At 52.0% G+C, this 27,466-nt stretch overlaps 1 protein-coding gene across 2 annotated transcripts; it reads left to right on the top strand.

Annotated features, from left to right (window-relative positions):
• The first annotated feature begins 1,425 nt into the window (after window positions 1-1,425).
• On the top strand, window positions 1,426-19,464 carry HOXC4 (homeobox C4). Of its 2 annotated transcripts, none has more exons than XM_035002499.1 (3): window positions 1,426-1,688; window positions 16,601-17,793; window positions 18,283-19,464. In XM_035002499.1, exons 2-3 carry the CDS (start codon window positions 17,355-17,357, stop codon window positions 18,633-18,635), a joined length of 792 nt encoding a protein of 263 aa, XP_034858390.1. In that variant the 5' UTR covers window positions 1,426-1,688; window positions 16,601-17,354; the 3' UTR covers window positions 18,636-19,464. The 2 variants fall into 2 exon arrangements, with proteins under 2 accessions (XP_034858390.1, XP_034858389.1); XM_035002498.1 differs by lacking the exon at window positions 1,426-1,688 and adding an exon at window positions 13,627-16,434.
• Window positions 19,465-27,466: the final 8,002 nt, after the last annotated feature.

Here is a 27,466-nt window from a genome sequence, read left to right as displayed (position 1 = left end):
CCTGCCTGGCAAGAAATGCGCAGACTGTTTCCCCCACTTCTAGGGCCTGAGGCTATGCAGGACAATTAGCTGGGAAAGGAGCTGCATAGACGGGTGCCTGAGTCCTGTCTGTTTGCCATCATTTGTCTCAGTCTCTGGGATTTTGTGTGGAGGGGGAGGGTGGGCTAAAGGGAAAGGGGAAAAGGCAGATAATTCAGGTGGTGCCGAGGCTGGCTGAGGCCCACGCTCTGCTCTGCTCCAGGCTCCTGGGATGGGATGGGGGAGGAAGTACTTTATAGGAGAAACAAATGTGGGAAGGGTCCATAAAACTTTACTGCATTTCCTCTCTCGCCTCCCACAATGGGGGTGATTTCCTGGAGCCAAGCCTAGGCCCCCCACACTGGGGGAGGGTGCGGTTCAGGAGCTGGGCTAGAAGGCTGCTCTTACAGCTGAGAGGGAAAGGGAGCAGAGAGACTCTGGGGAGGGGCAAGGGGAATATTTATGATTATTAATGCTGATGCTCCTTGGATTTATTATAAGGACTGACTTCTCTGCATCCCACTGCCTAAGCTATCCATCTGTCATTTTTTTTTTTTTTTAAACCCAGGAGTCTTTCCTCACCCCGTGCTTAGCACGTAGGAGGTCTCAACAAATGTTTATTGATCTGTGCCCATTGCTACACCCTTCCCTTCCAACGGCACTCAGGCCAGGTTAGGGCACTCGCTGCGTCTCTCCCTGACTAGCAATCAGCAGTCTGCCCAACCTAGCAGCACCTCGGCTCCCCTCTCAATCTCTCTCTCTCAAATAAAATGTGTAATTTTCTTCAGGGAGTTATTTTAATTTTTTCTCCATGCTGAGTAAAACTATTGGGCAAGCGGTGAAGCGTGGAGAAGCACTGGCGTCTCCAGTGGGTAACAGTTAACTAAGAAAGAGGCCGTGGCGCCCGCCATCACGCACTCCAGCATCCTTGGCTGCCGAGGCCCGGAGCCTCCTCCCCAGGGGACGCACCGCCCCAGGGGTAGAACCAAGGGCTTGGCCGGGGCCCGGGGCAAAATTGCTCATACCGGCACTGCAGGGCACACCAGCCCCACCTGGCACGGAACGCCTCCTTCCTGCAGTGTTAAGGCCTCTTTCCCTGGAGGAGCTGGAGGATTGACTCAAGTTGGCCAGGCTTGGGTAGACGCAGCCTCGCCTGCCTGCCCCCGCCCCTCCTGTCAGTCTGCAGGCCTGCCCCAGGCCGCAGCCTCTGCTTCCCCGGCCTCAGCGGCCGCAACCTACCCAAAGGCCTCGGACGCACTCCCCGACGCTGGGGCTAGGTACACCCCACACCCTTGCTTTCTCCCTGAGCGGAGGATTCTGCTTTGAAGCCGGGGTGGGGGGGGAGAGGGGGGCGGGAGGGGGTTCTCCCACCAGCCAGCCTCCTGGAACAATCTCCAAGCACCAGGATTTGGCTTTGCTCTGGGAAAGTTAGTGGAGGGGCTCCTGGGTCCCCAGCAGAGACCATGGAGCCTGCTTCCCCACTTTGCCCTGAAGCCCACCCCCTCTGGCAGCCAGAAAAAAAAAGGGGAAGAAGCATGACTTACCTTCCCGGGGGAGTGGGAAGAGGGGGACACGACCCACTCTGAGCAATTAGAGGAGAGAGGAGGAAAAAAAATAGGAGGAAAAAATATCAACACGACCTCGAAGGCGACAGGTCCTTATGGAAATAAGTAAGTAAATAAATAAATAAGGATCCACCCTCTCCCCCTCCCCACCCTGCAAGGGGGGTGTGGGGGTGGGGCAAAGGAGCAGCACAAGGGCTTTTTAGTGTGACTGAGCATTAGAGAAATACGCACGGCTTCTATGTGAATTTAGGAGTTTGAAACTTTTGGAGGTTATTTATGTGAATGGCCCGAAGGCAAGCCCGTGAGTGGCTCTTGGGGGACCACGTGATGTCATTAAACCAAGTTTTATGGTGTAGGGAGAGCTGACAAACCCACAATATATTTACATCATATATAATCTTAACTGTCCAGCCACGCAGCTGCTGGTGAGGTTTAATGCTAGGACAGAGGGCCTGGCAGTTAGAGGGGATTACGGCGCTGGGGATGATGGTGAGGGGTTACATCTTCGCAAATGAATCCCAGGCGAACGCTGTAAGTTAATTTTCTCTCTCTCTGACCCTTTCTCCCGTTTACCTAATCCCCTGCCCCATGATAGAAGGCTGTTCCCACTCATTAAGGGGAGGGGAAGAAGGCCTCCCTGGGCATTCCCAGGCTAGGGTGGAAGAAGAAGAGTAGAAGCCGCTGGGAGGTAGGAGGATGGGGGAGCTTGTCCCCTCTGACCAGCCCTCCCTTCCCTGCCCTTTATTCCCTCCAGCTGCAAGTCAACTGCGGTAAAGAGAGGCCTGGGTTCTTTAGAGCTTTGCCAGGTCTCCCTGACCCCCTCTCCCTCCTCAGTTGGGAAGAAAGACTGCGGCAGACCCATGGGTGTTTGGTGTTTTGTAAGTGTGCAAACTGTAGGCGCAAGCGCAAAGTGCCTCTGGGGCACCCCCAGCCTAGGGAGGGGCCAGTTCAGCCCTTGGGCCAGTGGCTCAGAGTCCAGGCAGCTGCAGAGGGAGGCCAGGAAGGAAGGCTTTGGGACTTCTGAGCCCCCAGGCTGCGACCTGAAATGGCAGAAAGAAGCATCTTAAAGGTAGCTGGTTGAGCCCAGAGAGTCCCAAAGCATTTTCTCTTTCCTCACCACCAGGCCCGGTGGGCAGCTGTCCCAGCGTCTGTAGTCTGGGGTCTTAGTCCGCCTGGGGCCAGTGTGGTTTCATGCCTCCCTCTAGCTGTTGGGGTCTTTCCTGGCATTCTCAAGCCCTTTGCCTGAGGTAAAAGTAGGCCCCAGAGGCCCAGAGGTTCCCCCTGTGAGTGGAGTATAAATGGGTGGGAGAGTGGAGGCAATTTCTTTACTAGGCTGACCAGGAAAGCCCCCCCCCCCAGCTCTGGGGAGAGAGTGGCCTGGGGGGGGTGGTGGAGCCATCAGGGCCCAATATGGGCATGGAGTTCTTCAGCCAGTCTCAAGCTCGGCCTCCCTAAAGGTTTCTAGGAAGGAGCAGCCCAGCGTCAGGCACGGGAGGCACGTGTCCTCCACACCTGCAAGGCACCCCCCTCCCCATGCACCACCCAGAGCTAAGCCAGGACAGCGACGATGTAGAAACTCAGCCTCCTTGAAGGGGCCGACCGAATGAACTGAATCTGGCGGGATTGCGAATCAGGGCGGAAGGCAGGCCCATGGAGAGCGACTGGTCCAGGCCAAGGGAAAGGGGAGGAGAGTGGCGGGGGCAAGCCAGGTCTGCGCCTTCCCAGAAGGGAGAAGGGAGGACTGCCCTGGGGACCGAGGGGGTCTGGGCGCCCTTCTGTGGAGAAGTGCTGTTGGGGGACGGGGGGTAGGACGCAGTTAGTGTGCCCCTGCCGCCCAAGGGGCCTGAGGAAGAAGCAGGACTCAAGCAGAGACGGAGAGCCCAGGCCGACTCTGGGAGGGTTAAGGGGAACAGAGACCCAGAGACACGGGCGCCTGAGCCGATCTCCAAGCCCAGCTCTAGCCGGCTCTCGCCTTCGTGAGGAGCGCTGGCGCGGGACCCGGGCGGGGCCGGCTGGGGGGGGGCGGGGCGGGAAACTCCCCGATGCCATCCCTCTGGGGACCCCTGTTCCGCACCAACATTGGGCCTCCCCACTCCTTTATTTCCCGGGAAGCGTGAGGATCCTAGAGGATCTCCCCAGGAGCCCATTCCAAAAGTTAACTCTCAGTTTCTCCCTTTCTCATAATTAGCCCTCTCCATTCTCTCCTCCCCATCAGTCTGTGATTTGGGGGGTTTCTGGAAACTTTCCATTCAAGCCTCAGGGAGATGGGAGTTTTCCTTGCTCTCTAACTTGACTCTTCCCCTCCCGCCGGCTCCCCAGGGCTTTAGGGAGCGAGTCTAATGGTCTTCAACCAAGAATTTAGCCATCCCACACCCAGGCAAACTCGGCCTTCCCGTACTCCTGGCCAAAGCGCAGTCCCGTGGAGAGGGGTGTGTGTTTCTGTTTTACAGATTTACACAGCGTCTCTTGGGGGGTTCTATGACTTCCTCATCTCCTTTTCTGTTTCTTAGGCTCAAAAGTTCCATTTAAATATCACCCCCTCTTCCTGCCTCAGTAATAATAGATCGTCCTTCCTCTCAAATAATGTCTGGGCCAGTTTTTTACTGTTTTGTAGGACAAATACATAAATGGAAGAAAGAAAATATAAATTGGGCCAGAGACTCTTGGTTTTCCACCCCGCCCGCCCCGCACTCGATTTTGGGGTCTTCCTGGAGCGGGAGATGGGCGATCAATCAAGTGCCAAGGTGCCCCAGTCAACCCGGGAAGCTTTTAATTTTGTTCCTAGGTCTTTAACCCTGGAAAAGGTCAAACAACCAATCAGAAATGGGCTAAGCAGGGTCACATGCCCCCCACCAACCAATCAGCCAAAAAGTACTTGGGTCTCTGTCTCGCCCTTCCCCTCAATTCCTCTTCCTCCATCCCTCCCTTACCATCCACTTTACCTCCTGGGTCCGCCCTATCTCAGATACACGAATGGGAAAAGCTATGCTGAGAATATTCTAGCCCCTCCCTTTGTCCCTGAACTAGTTCTGGAGAGTCTTTGGCTTGCGTCCTCTGGTTCTAACAGTGTGCCTCGCGATCAGTCGCAGTTGTACAGGGATCTGAAGTTGTGGGGGTGTCCTCTGGATCATTCCCATATTCGCCCGTGAGGTCCTACCCAATTCACTGGGCTTTATAGATGTGGACTCTAGATCAGGGTGTACAGTAGGTGTGGATATGAACTCCAGACCCGAATTCAAATTCTGACGGTCATTATTCCCTAAACACCTACCTTGTACCAGGTTTCATTCTCTTCTGATCCTCCTGGGGGCAGGTGGGGGCGATTAGAAGAGACCTTTTTTGATTTATCTTTCTGGAAGTGCCCAGGAGCCATTAGCTTTATCAAACGCCTCTGATGTGGTGGGGGAAGGGAGCAGAAGTGGAGACTTTTTGAAAGTTGTGTTTGGTACCTTTAGTTTGTTGAATAACTTTGGGCCAGCTGAAAAAGGGATTTGGAAAAAAGAGTGAGCACAGAAAATCAGGACCCTTCCCCGATATAAACAGTTGATGAATTTAAGTCCCTTTCCTTTACATCATCATCATCATCATAAACAACTAAGTGATGATCCTGTGTTCTGACCAGTAGCTACCAAAGGACACAGCCACTGAAGGTGTGGATTCCTGTGTTTGTGTTTATATGGGTTAAGTCAGAACAAGCAGTGGGTGAGAAACTATTTCTGAGCAAGAGCATCTGATGGCACAGAAGCCGTGCATGTAGGACAGAAGTGCCTGTGTTTCCTGAACACCTGGGCTGGGCCCTGAGCCAATCCACCCGTGGGTCCAGACCCAGACATTTCTCCTTCCAGTACCCTCAGGTCTCCAAGGTTTTGTTCCATGGTTAATTTTATGATTGAGTTCCCCTTCCCTCCCCTTCTCCTCTTGGTCTTCTACCTCCTTGAGATGACTGAAGGGCAGGAGCTCTGATGGCCTATGCCACCCAGACCTCTAAATTCTCTTTGGGGGCATCAAGTGTGCAAGGGTGGAAGGAATAAGCCAGTATGAGCTGGGCTTTGTCAGCACCCCTCTGCTCGTTAATCTTCTGAGCGGCCCTGATTTGGGGACAATGCCACAGGACAGATGGGAAGGATTGGGATGAGAAGTCAGAGGAAGGGCAGCTCTTCTCAGAAGCCAGGGAGCCCCCACTTCCCAAGTCAACTTCAACCACACTGCACCACTGACCTCTTTCATGAGTTAGAATTAAAGCACGCACATTTATTTTTCCCTGGTAGATGGTGTGGTAGTCTTTGAGACCAACCTTCACCTCCAGTGTGGATTTCTCACACTGGAGTTTCCAGATCTCATGAAGGGTGGAAAAAGAAAGATGGGAGCTTGCTTCTGTCCAAACAGACACTGGGAAGAGAGATTGTATTGCCTCAATCCCTCCTAATACCCATGTGAACTTTATCTGTCCCTTTGACTCTCCCTTTCTGTGTACAAATGATTTGGGCTGAGTTTTTGAGCTGAAACATCATGATCCTAGGCTTCAGTTCTTTGTTTTCTTTTGCTGGGGATGCATGAGTTATTCTGAGCCTCCTGCTCATGGGACTGGAGACCCTGGAACTCTTTGAGATGGAGAAGAGGGACAATCCAGATTTAAGACCCCCAAGCTAAGGCTTTCTGGGTTAGAGATTCAATTTAAGGAAGGAACTAGACCGCTGGAGGGCCAAGAAAATCACATTCCCTTTTATTGGGTCCTTGTAACCCAGACTAGTGTGTCTGTATATAACCCTTGGCTGCTTTGATGGGACTCCAGAAACTCAAGGTGTCTAGACAGAGGAACTGGGGGTGATAGAGATCTCTTTGTCTTTGAGTCCTACAGAACCCTGGGATCCATCTTCCTCTGCCATTCCTAAGGGTCACTGAGGGGCAAAAGGAAAACAGAGATACCCAGGAGGATTCACTCTGTGTGTGTGTGTGTGTGTGTGTGAGAGAGAGAGAGAGAGAGAGAGAGAGAGAGAGAGATGGGAGTGGGTGGGTGGGATGCAATCTGGGACTTGGGAAAGTTGGGCAAGGTAATCCAGGACCTTGTTCAGTCTCTGATGACTAGGCCTTAAGATCTACAATGAGAAGTTGAATAGGAGACTTATGCAGGAAGGCAGCTTTTTCTCTACACCTGACACACATGCAGAGAAAGTTCTACCATGATCTGCAGCCCCACATGGGCTGGGTAGAATGTGTGGGCTCAGCTACCTGGTGTTCCTTCAGGACTGCAGTTGTCACAGCTCTCAGAGAGGTAGGGCAGGCTGGGTTCTGCCCTTGAAAGATCCCTACATCTCCCAGCCCCTTCCCCCAGACCAGAACACCACACCGGAACACACAGAAGTATATATATGTGTCCAAGTATGGTATGAAAGAGAAGCCCAGGCAGAGTACAGTAAACCAATTGACTTGAACCAGCTTCCCACTCATTGTCCTGCCCCATTCTTCCCATCGATTCAGCCTGGAGACCATTTGTCCTCCCTGGCCCACCCCTGCCTCCTCAAGCCCTGTGTAACTGTTAAGTTTCCTCTCTTCTGCCTCCCTGGAAAACCAAGATCCTGGAGCAGCCCCCACAGATGGTGACAGCCAGGCTCTTGATGACCTTTAGTGTCCTGTTGGCCTGTTAGGTTGTGGGGGGTTGGAAGGCAATGTGGGACTATAAGACCAGAGCCCTTATCTGATCCAATCCTCCTTTTACTTGCTATTCTAGGCTCAAACTCAAACTCAGGGCTACTTTTTCGCTCAGTGGGGGAATTTTTCATCTAGTAAATACTTCTTTAAAAAATCCAGTGTGTGTGTGTGTGTGTGTGTGGTATGAATGAAGGGAGTAAGGGTCAGGTCCCTCATTTTAGATTGTGTCTCTCCCCCTCCTCTGGGTGGAGGATGGGGGCGTGGGCTGAGGTTTTATTGAGGGTGCTTTTCCTGTTAGGAGTAGAGACGGGGTCATAAAAGCCTAGAGGAGGCTGTTTTGATCTGGTGACTTCTCAGGAAGTAGCATCTGAGGTTTTGCTTTGTAAATCACTCTCCCCCAAGCTGGCCAGCTAGATTGGATTGCACTTCCCCAAGCCCACCTGGGGCCCCTCCTTACCTCCCTTTCCCCAGTAAACCAAAGGAGAAAAATTAAAGGAAGTCCAGAGCTTTCCAGATCCTATGCCTCCAATAAGAAAAGGGCTCATTGGTGATTTTTCCCGCTCAAAGTTCCAGATTTAAAAACCATGCAACCTTTCATTCTTCTTTTTGCCCACATCGACCTCGGTCCCCCCAACCGTTCAATTAAAAAAAAAACTAACATAGAAGGCAATCAGCTTCTGAGCCTGGTGGTTAATACTATGACTCCTGGAGACTCTACCATGACTTCTGAGTCTGCTATTCCCCTGTGACCCCATTCCTGAGCCCCAAACCCTTTCTTGGGAAGATGAGACTTCAGGTGTATAGAGAGCTTTTGAAGAGGCATTGGGAGTGAGGCGTATAGAAGAACCCATCTAGCACCGAATGAATGGAGGAAACTCTCTACAGTCTATGACCGGGTTTTATGTAATTAAGATGGGTGCAGGTGTGTGTGTGAAAGCCCGCAGCCTTCTCACATCTCACAACTCACCGCCGTAAGGCTGTAACCGAGCTGTCTCCAAACAAAACTGCATTTTACCTGAATAGCTCCATTTTGTAATGTTAATGAGCCTTGCCCCAAAGACACCCCAACCTCCCACGGGTCCCTCCATCCCCAGCCTTGGGCTAGGGAGCTGAAAGGAAAGCAAGTAAAGAGCTCTCTACGTCCATCTCAGTTAGGGACGCTTTCAGGCCCAGGGATCAGGGCTCTTATCCATCTCCGGAGAAATGCCCCCATATGCTGGAAATGAGGCCATAGATTATATGAATTCCTGGGCCTCTTAGCACTTGCACAGGCTCTAGTTTACCCTCATTTGTTTCTCAGAGAAGTCTGGGCTGGGACATCCCAAGCCCACAAGCACTAGAGAATCTCCCTCATTCCTAGGACTCAATGCAAATACACATATCGTTATAGAGAGCTGAGCAGTTCAATAGCTACCCATGTGAAAATGTATTTATAGATCAATCTATGTCTATATAACAGGATGTATGTTTTATATCACTCTCTACTCCACATTTAAATGCAGGTATATAGATCTTTAGATTTATAGATCCACAGTGAACATACCAGTCCTCTGTCGAATTCCTGTGTGCGCATTACCAATCTTTCTATAGTGGTTGGATGTATACGCTGGGATGTATTGGTACAGCTCTCTCTAAACATCTAGATGAATATTTGAGGTTTTTTTCTCGATCGGAAAGAACTATGTGTGTATTGCTCAATCTCTATTTTGAAAATTTTATCTAGATTTATGCAAGGGCCTTAACCTATAAAATAGTTACATATCGAAGCTACATATTTGGAGATCTTTATGGTCTTTGCAGTTTTGCTGCAAACTTAAACATTTGAGCATATGTTTAGAGATGGTTCCATAATACATATATCTATATGTAGGGGCATAGATCTCCCTCTGGAAGGATTTAAACTTACTACATCTCTCTCTCTGTGATCAATAGAGACATCAGGCAGGTGGGGATGGAGAACAAGTATCTTTTGGATGTTTTGCTTATTGAAGTGAGCAATTCTGCTGCTATCTCTAAGGCTATCTCCAAATCTAGTCCAACTGAGTCATCTGCCCCCTCGAAAACTCACTGTGGGGACCACAGCCTCTCTCTCCAGGCTGTCCTGTGCCCTGAAGTCCCAGCCAGGCTCAACATCCTGCAGTATCTCTCGACAGCCACGAAGGAGAAGGGGAGAGGAGAAGGGGAGGATCCTTCAGCTCAGCTCCTCTTGGCTCTCAGGGTGGAGAGGCTGACAGGGGCATGAGAGTCTTCCCCAACCCCGACTGGGCCTTTGGATTTGGGGGAAAAGGGTGCTTAAGTCCTTGACGGTTTTTGTGGGGTGCCCAAATGGTGCCAGGGTCTCTGCCCGAGCCCTAGGTGCCCCCTCCCCAATTGTTCTTGGTGCCCAGGGCCCAATTAAGCGGCCGCAGCGCTCCCTGCAGCCCGCGCTCTTATCGGCGGGGATTGATGCCTCCGCGGCTCCTGTATATCATTTCCAAGATTTTTTCTGTCCAACTCCTCGGCTCCTTTGGCTTCCGCGGCTTTGACTAATGATTGCTACAGATGCCAACGTCTCCAGAATCCTAATAACCAGGCAGGCGGACTCTTATTTACCCGGCAACATTGCTGCGTGGGGGTGGGGGGCGAAGGGGGTTGGGGTGTTGTAGGTCGGAGGACAGGGAGAAGGTTGTGACCAACTCAAGTTTCACCGAACTTCTTCCCCAGTGAGAAAGACATTCCCAAGTCCCTCCTGTCCCTGAGGGGGTAAAATATAATCAGAAAATGCTGCTAATAGTAACTCATGGCTTGCCTCATTGCAAGGGCTCAAAGAATGAACCGGACGTGGGAGAATAATCAGAGAAGTGTTTATTAGTTGTAGACAGATGAGAGAGTAAGCGGAAAACCAGCGGTTTGGGGAGGAAAGAGAGTGTTTTCTTCCGGAGAGAGAGACGGGGAAAGAGGTCAGCCACGGTGGGCGCAGGGGCTCCTTTTCTTTATTCCATGGCTCCCCCTTCCTCTCCCCACTCCAGATCCACACTTGTCTTAAATGCAAGTTCCTTCCCTCTTCCCCGCCCTTCACCTCACCTTCAGTCCCTCCGGCGCGGGGGCCGCTGCCCCGCGTGCTGCCGGACGCAGGTGCCCGCAGCCGGGCGCGCTGGGGCTGCCAGGGCGATGGGCCTCGGTCTGGGGCTGGGAGGCAAAAGCAGACTCCGCGGCCAACTGCGGGCTGGGGGCCGGCCGCCCTGCGCTCCCGCTGGCGCTCGGTGGCGGAAAGTTGTGGCCGAATTTGCTTGTCCCGGCGCTTCTGGCCCTCCCTCCGGCGCGGGGCGGCTCTTTGGGGGAAGCGGCTGGAGCTCCCCGCCGAGCCTGGAGCCAGGCGTGGTGCTGCCTCGGGTCCCAATCCAGACCTTCCAACACACGCCACATTCGGGCGAAGAGAAAACACAAAAACGCGGAGCAGCCCAGCTCCGGGCCCAGGCATGGAGTGATAACTCACACATGGAACATTTTTCTATCAGAGGATAATGGAGCACAAAATAATTCAGGAAGGCGAATGGGCAGGGCCCGAGTAGCAGAGCCCGGCGGCGTGGGGCGGCTGCAGCCCGGGCCGCGCCGAGAACCGTGGGAGGACCATTTCGTTGGAGTGTAGGGCGAGGCAGCAGCCCGGACCGGACCCAGGCCACCCGAGGGGCAGCCTCTAAATTACAGCCCGTCAGGAGGACTCGGAAACACAAAAAGAGAGCCGAAAGATTTAAACAGTCGGAGGCAGAGGCGTCCCGACGCGACCAAAGCGAAAATCAATCACGTAATTAAACCGGGGAGAGGGCGAGGCCCAAGGCTGGGGGGTCCAGGGTTCGGAGGAGGAGTCCAAGGTGCGGGGCCGAGGCGGGCGAGCGGCCCGGGGATGCGGGCTCGCCCGCCGGGGCCAGAGCGCGGAGGGGCTGCGGGCAAGTTTAGAGCAGATCGCAACTGATTCCCGCTTGGCTGGGAAGAACAGGCTGCCTGTCCTCTCCCAGGCCCGATCCAGAAGCCACCGGTGGCCCCTTCTCGGGCCCCCCATTTTTATGGAGCTGGGGTTCGGGGTTAAAGGCTGCTCCCCATGGTCCAGTGGTGCCAGGGATGTGTCTAGGGAAGTTTGTCGGGGAGCCCAGGGGGCACCAAGATGCTGCCTCTGGGTTTGAGGAGATGGAGGGAGGTGGCACCCCGGTTTCAGGCCCTTACATAGTGGCCTGGGCCTTGATTCCCCCAACCCAGGAGTCAAGGCAAGCCTCTGGAATGACTCCCCTCTCTGGGCCAAGGCTGGGAAAGGGAGTAGGAGGCAGGTGGGCTTTATTAAAGGAGAAACTTGGGGCTGAGCAAACTGGGCCCCTTTGGGCAGGGAAGGAGAAGGGACAGTTCCTGGAAGAAGAAAATGAGGCACACTCGGAGCTCTGTGTCGTGAGGGAATGATGCTCTTGTTATTATAGAGGTTAATAATGGTAATGATCTTGCATGGCTGGGTCAGCCCGGAGAGACCAAGCTCTCCACAATCCTTTCTCACAGAGGTTTTTCTGGACAAGTCAACGGGGCCCCAACTTGGTTGTGGTTGGGGAGAATAAAATAAAGACCTTCCCTCCCCTCCCCTGCCCTTTCCTCTCTGACTCCTTGAGGACTCCAGAAAACAAGGGCATCTTATTTTTAAAAAAATCTCCATCACCCCCCCACCCCCATTAGTTTCCTCTGTTCTTTCCAGTTCACTAAAATGCACTGTCTTTGGGCGGTGGGCTTTCCTGGAGTGCCCTTCTCATGAAACAAGCAGTTACAGATCCTGTCTCTGACCCTGGAGGAGAGAGACCCAGGATTCTCTTGCCTGCTCCACGGAATTCTCCTTCTATCCTTAGCCTTTCTCAGTCTCTGCCTTCCTTGGTCCTGGGTGCCTGATCCCATGGGTCTCTGGCAGCTCAGAGGCCAAGAACAGATTGAGCCATTTTGAGATGCCCTCATCAAGCCCCCAAAGGGTTCCCAGCCTCCTATCATTTCCTTAATTCTGGAAGCACCAGGCCAAGGAACCCACCATAAGCTACCCTAAAGCCAGCCTAATTCCTAGAACTTTCAAAACTGCATTTCGCCTCCTTTAAAAGTAAGTCCTTTCCCCCCCTCTCACAGGAAAGTTTAGGTTACAAATCTCCAGCAGCGCAAGCTTCCTGCAGCCGCAAGTCAGAATTTTCAGCAGTAACAACAAAAATATTAATAATAAAAAGAATTAAAGCTTGCATCAAAGGCAGAAAGGGACACCCCAGCTCAAGTTTTAAAGGGGATATAATCCAGCAGCAGAGTGGGGGTCAGTGAGGCCAGGATGAGCAAGGAAGGGGGTGGGGAACCCAACCTCTAACTAACAATTTCTCCAGCATAAAAATGAAACATCAAATTCGTTAGCCCAGGGCCTTCATTTTTCCCCTTCCACATTATAACTAGTTATTGAACTCGCTGGAAGATCTAAAGGCCATTTGCGAAGAGACAAATTTCAATGGAGTTTCCCCATCAATAACCCCATGGCAGTGACCTATTGGAACAAGTCAAACACCCGAGGTGAAATGCAGGTCACTCTGTCTAACCAATATTAAAATGCGGCCACTTTTTAAAAAGCCACTTTAAACGAGATTTGAGGAAAATTGAATTCCAAGGAAGGCAAGGCAAGGAGGGGGAAATCCACTAGAGGACCTTGCCTATGGTCTCCGAACAAACAAGAGAAATCCATCTTTAATATTTTAAAGGGGGCCAAATTAACATTCCATGATTGCTTTTTTTTTTTTTTTTTTTTTTTTTTTGAGACTATAGCGATTCCAGGAGGAAAAAAAAGGTTTAGTATTTTCTGGTGACACGTCCGGGTTATTAAAATCATTTTAGACCAATTCATTACTTTTACTGACAAGAGATTTAAGAAAAAATCAATTAAGCATTTGCATATTCTTTTGCATACATTACCTCTGCCTGCTGGCATTAGAAAGGGACAAAAACACACATACATACAAACACACACGGCAAAAAATGAGATAAGGGTCTTGCTGTAGTTTGGGGTTTTCAAGTTGCTTGGAGAAAAAATAAAAATGAAGTGAATTACTTGATTGCATACCATCTAAAAGTCAATTTATTTGAGGAGAGGGAAAGAGAGGTGTTGCGATTTTTAATCTCTAAAACAACAATAACAAAAGCACATCATACACACACACAAAATCCTGCACTTCTGAGAGTGGGAAAAGGAATGACCCTCATTTTCCTTCTCTTTGCCCTCCAAATCCTGAGTTGGTTCTCCCATTTCTTTTTTTCCCTAGGAAAATCCAGGGAGTCTGAGAGGTGAGAATTTAATGCAGCACAGAATGTGCGGAGCCGCTGAGGTCCCTCAGCCGGCAGCTTGTTACTGGGGAGGGGGGGAATATGGGTTATCCAACGGTCAGTATGGTAATCCGGGCACAATAAGGCCTTGCACACAATGGACACATATTTTTCTTCAGCGGTGTCAGAAGGGAAGCGCTTTGTACTGAAACATGTTTCCGAAAGAGAAACCAGATCGAGATTTAGAAAGGAGATGGGGAGGGTGGCATTCAGAGAGCGCTTGGAAGCTGGCAAAGGGTGGTCAGAAAAAATAAAAAATAGAATTGGGGCAGAGAGAGGTGGATGGCAGAGCGGGAGTGGAGATCCTTAGGCTGGCAAGACAGGAGCAGGAGGGCAAAGCACAAAAGGAGAGAGGACCAGATACAAGGACTCATCACAGGCAAGAGCTGCTTGAGTGCCCCCCCCCCCCCATTAAGCCAATGCTAAGTGCACGAGCTCTCCAGAGGGATTTTATTTCTGTGCTTGTAATAATATCCAGGTGAAAATGTTTGCATGTATGTGTGTGGTAGAGTCTGGCTGGCTTGCTATTTTCCCCTTGTGATAGGCAACTTCCTTGCTATTAAAGTACAGGCACCCAAAAAGAGTTTTTTGGCAAATGATGTAGATGAATGTGGCAAATTTGGAGGATCTCCCAGATTTCATTTTCTGGAGGTGCATGTTGAATTAGCTGTGCAAACCTGGGATGAGAACCCCACCTATTTATGGCTGCATAAGGAGGCATTTAATGTATTAATAAGTATTAACAGGATGTATGCATATATATTTGTTAGCTGTGATAACCAAAGACAGACTTGACATTCAGCTGGAGGCAACTGAACTCTCTGTATCTACTTATACATATTGGTCCAAAGTGGGTTTCCTGCTCCGGCTCCCTTGACCCACCTGCAGGAGCTCAGAATCCTGGGGAGTGGGGGCGTAGGATGGGCAACGCCTTGGGAAGAACTCCCTAACAAGCCCAAGAAGGTGAAGAGATGGAAGAAAAGAGGGTTGTCACGGGGCGGGGGGTGGGCAGGACTGGTAGAAGGTGAGTGTGAGGGCTGGGAGCAGAGGAGCCAGGCCAACACCTCACCTTTCCAAGGTGAGTAAGAGAATATTCTGGGCCAGGATTGGGTGGGGCAGCCTGATCCAGGGGCTGGCCTGAAGGGAGGTTGGGGGTGGGGCTGGAAGGCTTTCTCCTCCTTCAGCAACCCTCCCCCCACCCTACCTGAGCTCTCCGGAGCTTTGGCCCTCCCTGGGGGGCAGTCTGGGGGCTGTGGTTCAGACTCTTTATGTAGGGCAGCATTCAACATTGGTTTCCCTTTGCCCTCTTTCAGCAACTTATAATTAACCCACCCCTACCACCAAAAATTACAACAAATAAAACCCTCCCAGGCTCCAAACCACTATCAACCAAGCAGCAGCCTTCCCCTCCCCACAGTTTCACATTCCTCTTCCGACCCAATTGGCCAGTCCTCAATGCAGACGATCCCAGACAGGAATGGGGAGGGACCCACTGGGAAATTTGGGACTCTCTTCTGAGAGACGGTGGCCCTCCAGGGAATTCCTGTTCCCTCACCTGCCTGGTGGTAGGGGGACAGGGCATTGTCCTCCTGGGGAGAGGGTATCCAGGGGCCCCCAAGCCTGGCTCCCAGTGAGCCTGGGGTGAGGAGAGACTCGGCACTGGAGGATAGAGGGTGGCCAGCGGGCCCAGGCGGTTCTCATTCCTGCCCTCAGGGTGAGCCCTCATTTGAACGTGGGGACCCCCTCTCCCACATCCCTAAGGTGGTGAAAGACAGGTGGGGAATCTCCTGCCTTCAGTCTCCCTCTCACGAGGGCTTTATTTTTTTTTCTCCCTTTCCCCTCCTCATTCCCTTAATTGCAGATGTTCTAATTAAACCCTCAAATAGTTGTTATGCCGTTTTAAAAGGTACTTATTCAAGTGTCAACCAGGCTGGGCTGGTAGGAGGCAGCGTAGGGCGGCGAATTAAAGGTAGATTGACTAATCACGGCGGCGATCATAATAATAAAATCAGAGGGAAAAAAATCACATTACGACTTTTCGTGGAAAGGAGGGAGCAGGCAGCCAGCGGCCGCCAGCCCTGCGCCGCCGCCGACACAAAGAGTGCGGGCGATTCCGCGAGACTGATTTATGACGTTTTACAGCCCTATAAAAGCTGTAGCGACGAGGCAAGCGCTCCTACCACCGCTGGCAGATTTAGTCTAATAAATAAAACATAAACAGTTAACTTTATGTGTCACTTTTATTGTTATCAAGTAAAATATAGCCGAGCCCCGGCAAGCTATGATTTTAAACTATAATTGTTATCAAGTACAACAAGGGGACCCAGCTCCCTCCCTGGGCTCTCCCTTCTGCCACCCCCCAACTCTGAGTTATGGGATCAGCTAATTGGAATTAGTGGCACGACGTGGCCACCCCTGGCTGGGGTGGGGGGGCATCAGAAAAAGCAGCCCTTTCTTGCCCCCTCCCTTCTCCATGGCCCTGCCACCCCACCATCAGGGTATTCCTGTGGGTGGGTGGCAGAGAGAGGGGAGCGGGTAGGAATGGACTGGAGACCCCCAAGGTCTGCCCAGCCTCCCCAGCTTGGTGAGCTCACCCCTCAGCTTTTGGAAAGCAGCCTGGAACCGGCCCTTGGGAATGTGTGTTTACATGTAAACACATGTGTTACATGGATACAATCCCTGGCCGGAAGCAGGCTCTGCCCACACAGGCCTCCCCCTTAGCTAGGTCGGCGCTCTGTGGGGATGAAGCAAGAAGAGCTCCCAGGGCCTTGGCTGGGCACCATCGCAGGGCACTGACCCCTGGCAGATCCCTCTCCTCCTTGCCGCAGGTCCTTAGGAACCAGCCCTGGAGGTAGTTGTCAGAAAGCAGCAGGCCCAACGGAATGAGAGTGGAAACAGCAGTGAGCAGAAGAGATCCTCCGCTCTGGGGCCGGGGCAGGGAGGGTCAGTGGGTACTAGGGGAGGAGGGCAAGGCTTCTGAACTCTGCTTTTGCCAACCACTTCCTGTCTCTCTTCAGCGGGGGGCTCAACCCCCAGACCTCCAGAAATGACGTCAGAATCCTTTGCATCCCGCTGCCTCTACCTGCCCGGTCCGGCTGGGACCCTGCCTCGCCAGCCCCATGGCCAGAGGGTTGGGTGAGTGTGTATGGGGAAGGGGGCAGGACTCTGGTATCCTTGGATGGGGGGCACCCCAGGCTCTCCAGCCTCCTGGGCTCAGCCTGGGCCCCTCCCCATCCAACCTCCACTCCAGTCCTCCTCATTCAACTTCCTCTTCCTGCAAAAGAGGGGCGCTGCCCGGTGACCTACACAGACTGAGACAGGATCAGGATCGCCATGAATGGAGACCTCTGGAAAAGCTCTGGAGCCGAGGCCCACGGGGAGACCCTGGGAGGGGGCTGAACCGCAGCCTCCCCACAGCCCCCCAAAGCCCAGGCTTTGGAAGGGAGCTGAGGGCTTCCCATCCCCTTTTGCAGGGGAGGGCTGTCAGTCGGCGGGGTGCGCACTGGGGGCACCTCAGCCCCCACCGGCTAGCCCCACATCACCACCACCACCGCCCCGAGCACCACCACCACCACCACCACGCACAAAAAAAATTGGATACATTTTGAATAAAGCGATTCGGTTCCTTATCCGGGGACTGGGTTGCTCCGTGTGATTGGCCGGCGGAGTCACATGGTGAAAGTAACTTTACAGGGTCGCTAGCTAGTAGGAGGGCTTTATGGAGCAGAAAAACGACAAAGCGAGAAAAATTATTTTCCACTCCAGAAATTAATGATCATGAGCTCGTATTTGATGGACTCTAACTACATCGATCCGAAATTTCCTCCATGCGAAGAATATTCGCAAAATAGCTACATCCCTGAACACAGTCCGGAATATTACGGCCGGACCAGGGAATCGGGATTCCAGCATCACCACCAGGAGCTGTACCCACCACCGCCTCCGCGCCCTAGCTACCCCGAGCGCCAGTATAGCTGCACCAGTCTCCAGGGGCCGGGCAATTCGCGAGGCCACGGGCCGGCCCAGGCGGGCCACCACCAGCCCGAGAAATCACAGCCGCTCTGCGAGCCGGCGCCTCTATCAGGCGCCTCCGCCTCCCCGTCCCCAGCCCCGCCAGCCTGCAGCCAGCCAGCCCCTGACCATCCCTCCAGCGCCGCCAGCAAGCAACCCATAGTCTACCCATGGATGAAAAAAATCCACGTTAGCACGGGTAGGCAACTTTGCTTTTTGCTCTCCCCCTCCCTCCCCTCTTCCCAAGCGCTCCCCACCCTCCCCGGCCCCCGCCGGCCCCCGTCCTCCTTTCTCTCCTTCCCCCTCTCTCTCCAGGAGCGACTCTGGGTTAGCACAATTGAACTGGATTTACGAGCGAGAATGGGTAATTACATCCCCCATAAATTTTATGGCTTAGCTACTCTGGGCAGTCCGAGCCATGTGCTACGATCTGTTATGTATGTGTGAAAACTATGCTCGCTTTCTAAGGGCGCATAAATAATTCAGTGTCGTTACAATGAGGATTCCCCTCTTATTACACTACAAAGTCTCCAGCTTCCTTCAACTTCTTTATAACCCATTTAGCTTGATGACTTTATTTCCACCACCCCTCCTCCTGTTCCACAGAGCTGAGGATGGGGTGGGGGGGACGGGAGCCTGCTGCCTCTGAAACCCACTATTTGCTTTCCCCCCTCCTCCTCCCCCCCAGTGAACCCCAATTATAACGGAGGGGAACCCAAGCGCTCGAGGACAGCCTACACCCGGCAGCAAGTCCTGGAATTAGAGAAAGAGTTTCATTACAATCGCTACCTGACCCGAAGGAGAAGGATCGAGATCGCCCACTCGCTGTGCCTCTCTGAGAGGCAGATCAAAATCTGGTTCCAAAACCGTCGCATGAAATGGAAGAAGGACCACCGACTCCCCAACACCAAAGTCAGGTCAGCGCCCCCGGCCGGCGCTGCGCCCAGTACCCTCTCGGCAGCCACCCCGGGCACTTCTGAAGACCACTCCCAGAGCGCCACGCCGCCAGAGCAACGGGCAGAGGACATTACCAGGTTATAAAACATAACTCACACCCTGCCCCCACCCCGTGCCCCCGTCCTCCCCTCACACACAAATTGACTCTTATTTATAGAATTTAATATATATATATTTTTTGGTTCTTTTCTCTCTTCCTCCCACCTTGTCCCTTGTCAATTCCAAACTGACAAAACAGATAAACAAGCCCTCTGCCCTTGTCTCCCTTCCACTGTTAAGGACCCTTTTAAGCATGTGATGTTGTCTTAGCATGGTACCTGCTGGGGGTTTTTTGTTGTTGTTGTTTTTATTTTTTTTAAGGCCATTTTGGGGGGTTATTTATTTTTTAAGGAAAAAGCTGCAAAAATTATATATTGTAAGGTGCGATGGTCTGGTTTGGGTGAATTTCAGGGGAAATGAGGAAAAGAAAAAAGGAAAGAGAGATTTTTAAGCCAATTCTCATCCTTCTCCTCCTCCTCCTTCCCCCCTCTTTCCTTAGGCCTTTTGCATTGAAAATGCACCAGGGGAGGTTAGTGAGGGGGAAGTCATTTTAAGGAGAACAAAGCTATGAAGTTCTTTTGTATTATTGTTGGGGGGGGGGCTGGGAGGAGAGGGGGGACGACAGCAGACAAAGCTAAATGCATCTGAAGAGCCTCTCAGAGCTGTTCAGTTTGAGGAGCCAAAAGAAAATAAAAATGGACTTTCAGTTCAGAGAGGCAGTCTATAGGTAGAAACCCCCCCACCCCACCATCGTGGTTATTGTGTTTTTGGACTGAATTTACTTGATTATTGTAAAACTTGCAATAAAGAATTTTAGTGTCGATGTGAAATGCCCCGTGATCAATAATAAACCAGTGGATGTGAATTAGTTTTACGTCAATGTCTGATGGTTTCTTTTTATCCCCCTCCTCCTTCTGGCCTGGTAACATCCCACCTTCTCTATAGTTGCCTGAGTTTAAGCAAACACACAAATCTTAACTCTCAACTCAGTTTTCCAATGTCCTTAGACGAACCAGCAAGGGGGTTGGGGCAGGGGATCCTCAAAAGAGGGGATATGGAAGATTAGTGCTGATTTCTCCCGTCCCTCCCCTGAGTCTGCAGAGAGGGACATAGAGTGTGGAGCTGGGAGGGTCTCACTTTTCTGTAGTTAGGCACAGTGTCTTCTTTTTGTTGATTCCTCTCTCCCCTCTTCTCTTTTCTCTCTGCTGAGTAGGCCTGCCTGATTTGCAGACAAGAAGGCAAGTTTAAGGAGTGGAGGGGGGAGACAAGAGTTTTCATCTTTTAGGACTCTTCTGGGATGAGGGATTAAGGAAGACGCCCCCTCAATGCGCCTGTGCTTCTTAAAAGAAGGAAGATTTTTGAGCTGGTGATTCTGGAGCAGCAAAGTGACCTGTCAGGGTGGCTTCTCTGTTTGTTTAGACTTGGAAAGAAGGGTGAAGTGGAGGCCAGAGGCCCAGGAGGCCCCCTTGCATGGGTAGGCCTCAAAGCCTGATGCCTAGAGATAATGAAGAACTTTTATTTTTTTCCCTAACTTTTATCATGGACCTGCCAGGTGTTGAGAAAAGACACAGGGAAAGGCAGGGACCACCCCTCTTCCTATAAGCTCCCAGGTCCTGGCAGGGCTTGGGGATAGCTGGAACAAGGCTCTCAGGCTGTTTAAAAAAAAAAAAAAATTCAATTGTTTCCTTAGGGATAAAAAAAGAGAGAGCGAGAGAGGGGGGGAGAAACAACAACAACAAAAACTGGCCTGGATTACCTGAATAATTAATTTAAGCCAAAGGCTCCCAAATAATCCTGATCCTGAAGACCAGGCCCTAAGCAGGGCCTGCTCAAATCTTTTCTTGTTTGTTGGGAGGAGGTGGGAGTGGGTACTTGGTGGGCTTCTCAGTTTATCCAAATTTCAGAATAGAGGGCTACGAGAAGTAGAAGAGAGAGGGCGAAGAGATCTGGGATTTGTAGAGGAGGCAGGGATACCCCTCTCCCCTCTCCCCAAATTCTGGAGTGAAAGGTAACAATGGGGCCAATTGTGAAAATGTGTTGTTCGGCGTGCTTTGGATTTATTTCCTCTTGAACCATTCGCTGGTTGTACTTGGAGTGGAGTGCATATGGGTGCATGCGTGTGTGTGTGTGTGTGTGTGTGTGTGTTTTGGGGGGAATCACTTGGTCCTGTAGGTCTACTTTCTCCTCCCTCAGTGGTGCCCTGGAGATAGCAAAACAGGATGCCTACAGTGTGAGGAAGCAGGGCCAACAATTATCTGGAGTTATTTTATGTAATCAAGTGAATTAGGGGCCAAATCTGACTGTAGCTTCTAGCATCTTGAGGCAGTTGACTTTGGGGCAGGAAAAGGGGGTCTAACCGTGCTTGGGAAAAGGGAAGGAAGGTCTGAGGGGTGGACTTGGGTGTCTTTTCAACCCTGTAAGGAAGTTTAAATGGAAAAAGAGGGGGGGGGGGCGGAGAAAGAAAAGGAACTTAAGATCCATAGGCTTATTCTAACTTTGCTCCTTTGGTTTTTTAGAGGAATTTATTCCCCTCTCTTCCCCAAAGCTGAAGAGATGAAAGCGAGGAGGAGAAAAATGACTATCTTTTCTTTCTTAAGCTTCTCCCTGAACTTGCCGAAGGGACACTCTAGCTCAGGAAAGCAGTAGCAAAGGGTTGGGACAGTTCTTTTATTGGCCTTCTTTAGGGGCTTCAGCTTCTCCTCCTCTCACACATATACACACATAGTTGTTCTCTGTCCCTCTTGGTGTGACCAGGGGAAACATCAGAAATCCCTAATTCTTGACAAATGAAACAAAACTAAACCCGCTTACATTTGAGTTTTTGAAGATTTTGGCCTCTGGCCTTCCCTCCAGTGGGCTCCATTCTCTCCTCTTCGCCCCAAACTCTCCTTTCCTTGGGCCTGACCACCCCAGAATGGGATCAGCGTCCCAGAGAGGGAGTGAGGGGCGTGGAGGGCCGACCTGGGCCCCTAGCTCCAACAGTCTGGGTCCCCGCTGCTGCTCCCCGCGATGCTGCCACAGCCCCACTGGGAAGGGCTGGAGCTTTTATTGAAGTTGGGTTGAGCAGAGGGGAAAGGCTGGGGGGGAGGGCGGGGAGGACGCAGCCCAGGTTCACGGGGAGGACACAGCATTTTCTCTCCCATCGCCTTTATACTCGGCAGCGCCTCTGACCTCTCCCCCACCCCCATCTCCGACCCTCCCAAGCCAGCTCTTGCTCAGCCCCTGGTCTCCAGATAGGACGCCACTGCTTTTGTAGGGCTGGGGATTCCTTGCCCAGAGTAATGGGAGAGGCAAGGCGCATGAATGCCTGCTAGCGCATTGTATCTCTCTCGCCAATGGCCAAGTTAAAAGAAGACGGGGTGAAAGCAGCAACGCCAATCTTCCAAGATCCTTCTCTCCAAGCACCTGGAGATCCCCACAGGTCACAACCCCCCTTGCCATGTAAGTAGTTAGCACTCGATCTGCTCAGGGCGAGGAGCACAGCAGTTACAACTCTGCCTCTGCGTGCATTTCCATATTTAGCTCAATTCCCGATCTTGGGGAGGGAAGGCGGGAAATCCAATCATGAACAGAGGGCTTCTGCTGGGGGAAAATGGAGTTTCTGTGCCGAGTCGTGTACCTGGGGAGTGAAGAAACTTGGCTCAGAAAGGAGAAGGTGGGGAGGGAAAGGGAGCCTGGGGTGGGGGAAGGCCTGGGGAGCTCGATTTCTCTGAGGGCGTCTTGCGGCTGCTCGTATGAAGTTTCCTACAAAGTTTTCTCTGCAATCTGTGCATCAGCTTTTTTTTTTTTTCATGCGTGGACTTAGCGGATTGCAGTTCAGAGCTGCCTTCCCGCTGTTAGATGGATGTGTATGTGTGTGTTTGGGGGAGTGGAATGGAAGATAAAACAAGGGGGTTCTCCAGAGCTTGGGACCAGGGTACCCTCTGCTAGGCACCATTTGTCTACTTGTCCAAGATCAGGGAAGACAGACTCTGAAGGGGGCCCTCGAGACTGAGGGTGCTATGACGGGGAGGAGCAGCGTGCTGGGGCAATTCCACCATCTTTTCCTCTGCCTTTTGCCCAGTCCTGGGGGAGCATGCTATTGCCCTCACAGAGCTCCTTCTCATAGTTTTCCACAGCTTCTATTTGGTACCCCTCTTTCAGAGCTAATTCTGAGACCCTTCCCAGGTTTGGAAAAAGAGACAGAGGATTCCCCTCAACTCCAGCGGCCACCAGAGCAGAAGGAATATTTATTACCTCTCTGGATATCATTATCTAAGAATACAATTTTATGCACTTCCTAATCTGTTAGCCTGATTTATCTGGATGGGCAGGAACCCAAAATAAATATTTGGGGGATTTGGAAGGAAAAAAGTCTTTGGTTCTGACCAGTCTTTCTGATTGAACTGATCACCGCCCCGCCCCCCGCCACCAACTTGGTCTGCTTTTTCTACACCCCATATAGCTAGCCCCATTTAAATTTTTTCTCTGCAGCTTGTGGCTGTTCGGGGAATCGGAGTTTTAGTTGCCTCTTGAGAATTAAAAATGGCTGGGTACACTGTTTGAACCAGAGACCTGAAGGGGTCCCTCAGCCACCTTAAAATCCGGGTAGCTCTCGATGTTCAGATCCCTTTTGGATTTGGTAGCAGAGAGAAAGCAAGGTTTGCTCATCTGCCCTCCAGGTCCAGGAGCCCCTTCTCAAACCTGGCTCTGTCTCCACAGCTTAGGATTTGTCTTCTCTTCTCTCTCTGGGGTCAGCTCAGTAGCTTCTTGAACCACAGGGTCCATCCAGAAGCAGAGCCCACAGCCATGCAGACAGGGGCAAGGGCCTCTGCAGCTCCATCTTCCTGCTTCCCGGTTCCTGCAGACCCGCCTAGCTGATAAATTAGGAGGCAGGGAAGACAAGGATGGGTAGGGAGGATCTCCCATGTTTGAGGGTGAATAGGGTGACGGAATCTAATAAATGGAAAGGGCTCTTTTAAATTTCCAGTCCCCATCAGCAGTTGCCAGATTTCCTAAGATGTAGGGTCCTCTAGGGTCTCTCCTGCCAGTCAGGATGGGGTAGGGGTCAGACCCAAAGAAGTGTCACCTCTGCTCACTCCTCCTTTCTGACCCTCTGCCCAGCCTCGGAGATTGGGAGAGGGAAGGATATTTGAACTTCCGGGGACAAGCCTTAAGACGGAGCGTGGAGGAGGCACTGCCAGATAGATAGTCCGAGCCTAGGCTCCCGCTGCCGGCCTCTGGCTTCCCAGGCAGCCGGGGCCAGAGAACCGGGCACAAAGCGGCCGCTGGCTCCGGGGGTCCCGGCTCCCTTCTGGAGCGACCAGGGTCCTGAGGATGGCGAACTGGGGCCCGCCCGGGCAAAGGTGAGGTGCGAGAGGGCGCTGCCGGAGGCCCCTCCGGGTTCCACGCCACGGCCGCTCCGGGCTCCGTGTCGCCTTCAGCTGGGTCACGACCCCGGGCTCGGCCCGCGGACAATAGGGCTCTGGGCGGGGGCCGCGGGCTGCGCGACCGGCCGAGCGGGTTCACTGCGCGGTGAACTCCGCTCCACCTCCGGGTCTCGGGTCTCGCCCTTTAAGAGCCCAAGCTCTCTTTTCTTTGCCCTATTCCGCCTTCATTTTTTTTTCGTAGAAAATTGAGCACACTCTCCATTGCTCCTCGGCTGAGCAATACCTCCCCGTTACCGCCACCAAATCGGATTCCATTTTCTTTAGAAATGAAAGCAGAGTTTTCTCCCGAGTTACAAGAGCGGGGAATGGGACGCTCTCAAGATTTTTGTGGGCACGCAGAGAAGAGAAGAATCCCAGGCCATCAAACCAACAAATGGTCTCCTCCATCATAGGAATTCCAGGCCCAGAATGGGTCCTCTCTGCACCTCCACCCCAAATCATAGGAAGAATTGCTTCCCTCTTCCCCTGCCCTTTGTCTCTGGGCACTAGATTAGGATCCGGGCTCTTATAAAAGAGGAGACATGCTCTCAAATCTGATGGGTAGGGACTGGACTGGGTTATCCATGGTGCGGGGGAGTGTGAGTGGGGAGTGAGTAACTTGGGAGATGTCCCCCAACCGGTTTGTTCTTGTTCCTCGATCTCTCCCCATCCCAGTGATTGCCTGGCCCGTATTTGTGACTCTGTCCCTTTGGGCAGTGGCACAGTGTTTGTAACTTCGTCCATGTGGAGTCTTTCCACTCAGCTAGAATAGACCTTGGAAAATAAGATTGCAGAATACGGTTGGTTCTAGCTGGAGGCGAAAAAGGCAGGCAGTTTGGGGAGAGGAGAAAATGGGGGAGGTATGGAATATTCCCCATGGACATTTGCTTCCTGCCTTTCCCCAGCTCCCCACCTCAGCGCTATCTTGCCTGACCAAGCTCAAAGATGAGATGGAGAGATGCCCCCCCCCCACACCTTGGGAACCTTTCTTCTTGGACCCCATCAGACCATTTCAACCCATTTTGGAATGTGACTGCCTATAGCCCTGCCTGTCTTTACTTGGGGGTTTCAAGGTCTCTGCCTGGCATTTCTATTGCTTTCTGTGCTCTGTGTTTCCTCACATCCTTGCTCCTCTGCCCCTCTCATCCTGCAGCAATCCTCCGGGATGATCCCCAGCCCCAGTGCTCCTCCTAGAACTCCCCTCCAACTGAGAAAGCAGAGAAGAGGAACCAAAAGGTGGGGGCAGCAATCTGGGAGGGACAGCTGAGGTTCAAAAGTTCCTGGCTGAGCCTCCAGTCCAGGCCACCTCAGGGGCCGATTGGACCGACAGCTCCAGGGCCAGCAGCAAATAGAACAAGGTTTTACAGCCTGGGCAGATGTCGGCTTAGCCAACTCACCCGGATTCCCCTTTATCTCCTCCACCAAAGAGGCTCCAATCCCCACCATACCTTTGTTCTCTTTCCTTCCCCCCACCTCCCCCTTCTCTTCCTCTGTTTGATCCTGCCTTTACCCCTCAAATTATTTCTTTAGATCTGGAAGCATCTGTTCCTGCCTGCCCCTCCCCCCCCTTTCCTCCTTTTCCTCCTCCCTCCACTTCTGGGAGTCAAAGAAGCCCCCAAATGGAGGGCCTCTGGCATCTAGCCTGCTCTGCTACCCCAGGGCCCAGAGACCAGTGAGACCAACCCTTGAGAACCCTCCCCAACCCCCGTCACAGGCATTTTATTCTCCCAGCTGGTTGAGGGCCCTGGAATTGCAGAGTCTGAGTCTTGGCCCCCAGGGACCAGTCTCTTCTCTCACTGGGACAGTTACCCATTACATTCAGGTGAAAGCGAGAGATCTGAGGTGGAAGGGTTTGGTGAAGAATTACTTAGGTAATTGCCCCAGTTCTCTGGGGGCTGTTTTGGGCTCCAGAGTTTGAACATGTCTTCATATCCCCACCATAGAGGGGAGATGGCCTTGGCAGGAGAGCCTGCCCCTTCCCTTGATGGCAAAGTCATTTTCTGAGCAATTAGAAAGCCCTCCAAGCCCTCCCAGAATTCCATAACCCTAACTGAGGAGACCAAGACAGTATCCACACTATGCACATTAGAGGGCCTGTTTTCTCTCTCCTCCAAAAAATAAAAAGAAACATATCTAGGAATATGTGGTCTCCAAAGCTTAAGGAGAGAGTGGTAAACCCAGTCCGGGTAAACAATAGAATGTCTTTTCCTCTCCTAGTCAATCCAGTTCAGTCTGAGTCCAGATAATTCAGGCTAAGACTCTTGAACTCAGCCTGGTAGACCGGCTTTAGCAAAAGCCCACTTCCTATCCCAGAGCACCAGACTGGAATAATGCCGAGGTCCTCGCCCTACTGCCCACCATTGAAAACTGGTAGAAACGAATAAGTCCTCTCTTCCCTCCCCTTCCTCCAGCTCCATCCTGAGATTTCACCCTGCCTGGCATCCTGCTCCCTCTTCTGTCCTTGAAGACCGGTGGTTGGCCAAAAGCCCCAGATTCATGCTCCCTGTGGCTCTGCCACTCAGTTTCCATGGCAATGAGAGGCAACTGAACTATTCCCCTGTCCTTCAGCTGGTTGGATAGACCTGTATCAGCCAAGATGTTCCTTGGGGGAACCTGACTGAAGAAAGATACAGGAGACGGGAGTCTGTATTTTGTTATGGCATCTTTGCTAATTAGTCAGGATGGAAGAGGGAAGACTGGGGCTAGAGTCCCTCCCTCCAGCCTCTAATTTCACACAGTCCTTTCTCTCTGCACACATGTTTACCTAGGAACACACCCTCAAAACACGCATGACGGATTCATGCTAGGACCTCAACATATCCGCTTCTTCTGTTCATATCTGCATGAGTAGGTGACTTTGCTGAAGGTGTGTGCGTATGTGTGTGTACGTGCGTGTGCGTGTGAGTAGGGGTAATGTGTGACAGAAAATAACATCCCAGCTAGAGCTCCTGTGAAGTAGGCTCTTTGACCTATCACTAATGTCCCTGGTAACAGAGGCTTCTGCTGCCCCCTCTCTCCCACACACTGCTCTCCAAAGCTTGCCCCTTGGCCAAAGACCGTGGGGCCTGAGGACTCACCCTGATCCTGCAACTTGGCTCCTTAGGCCCGGGGTGGCTCTAGAAGAAGGAGGCGAAGTCAGAGGCCTCTGGAAGACCAGATTCTTCACTTAATACTCTGACTTTTGCAAAGTTAGATCAAAACCACGAACATTTCTCTAACCCTCCAGTCTGTACGACTCCGCCGGCAGGCAGGACCTAGGAAACCACCATCACCACCACACCAGCAGCAACAGGGACAGCAACGTGATGATCTCTTGGGGACACTAACTGCCTTACGGTGGTGTTGGAGGAGTCAGGGGACTAATGTAGGAAAAGCACTTCGATGAGTGCTCGGCATACAGTAAACTTTCAATAAGCGCCATTTCTTCTTCTTCTTCTTCTTCTTCTTCTTCTTCTTCTTCTTCTTCTT

This window comes from Mirounga leonina, unplaced genomic scaffold (assembly GCF_011800145.1).
Source record: "Mirounga leonina isolate KUSES-001 unplaced genomic scaffold, KU_Mleo_1.0 Mir_126, whole genome shotgun sequence".
In the NCBI taxonomy this organism is placed as follows: Eukaryota; Metazoa; Chordata; class Mammalia; order Carnivora; family Phocidae; genus Mirounga; species Mirounga leonina.
This window is presented reverse-complemented; position numbering and strand designations above follow the sequence as displayed.

Coding starts and splice junctions, on each gene's coding strand:
- HOXC4 (XM_035002499.1), top strand. CDS start 17,355: ATGATCATGAGCTCGTATTTGATGGACTCTAACTACATCGATCCGAAA. Junction 17,794..18,282: donor AAAAATCCACGTTAGCACGG/GTAGGCAACTTT, acceptor CCTCCCCCCCAG/TGAACCCCAATTATAACGGA.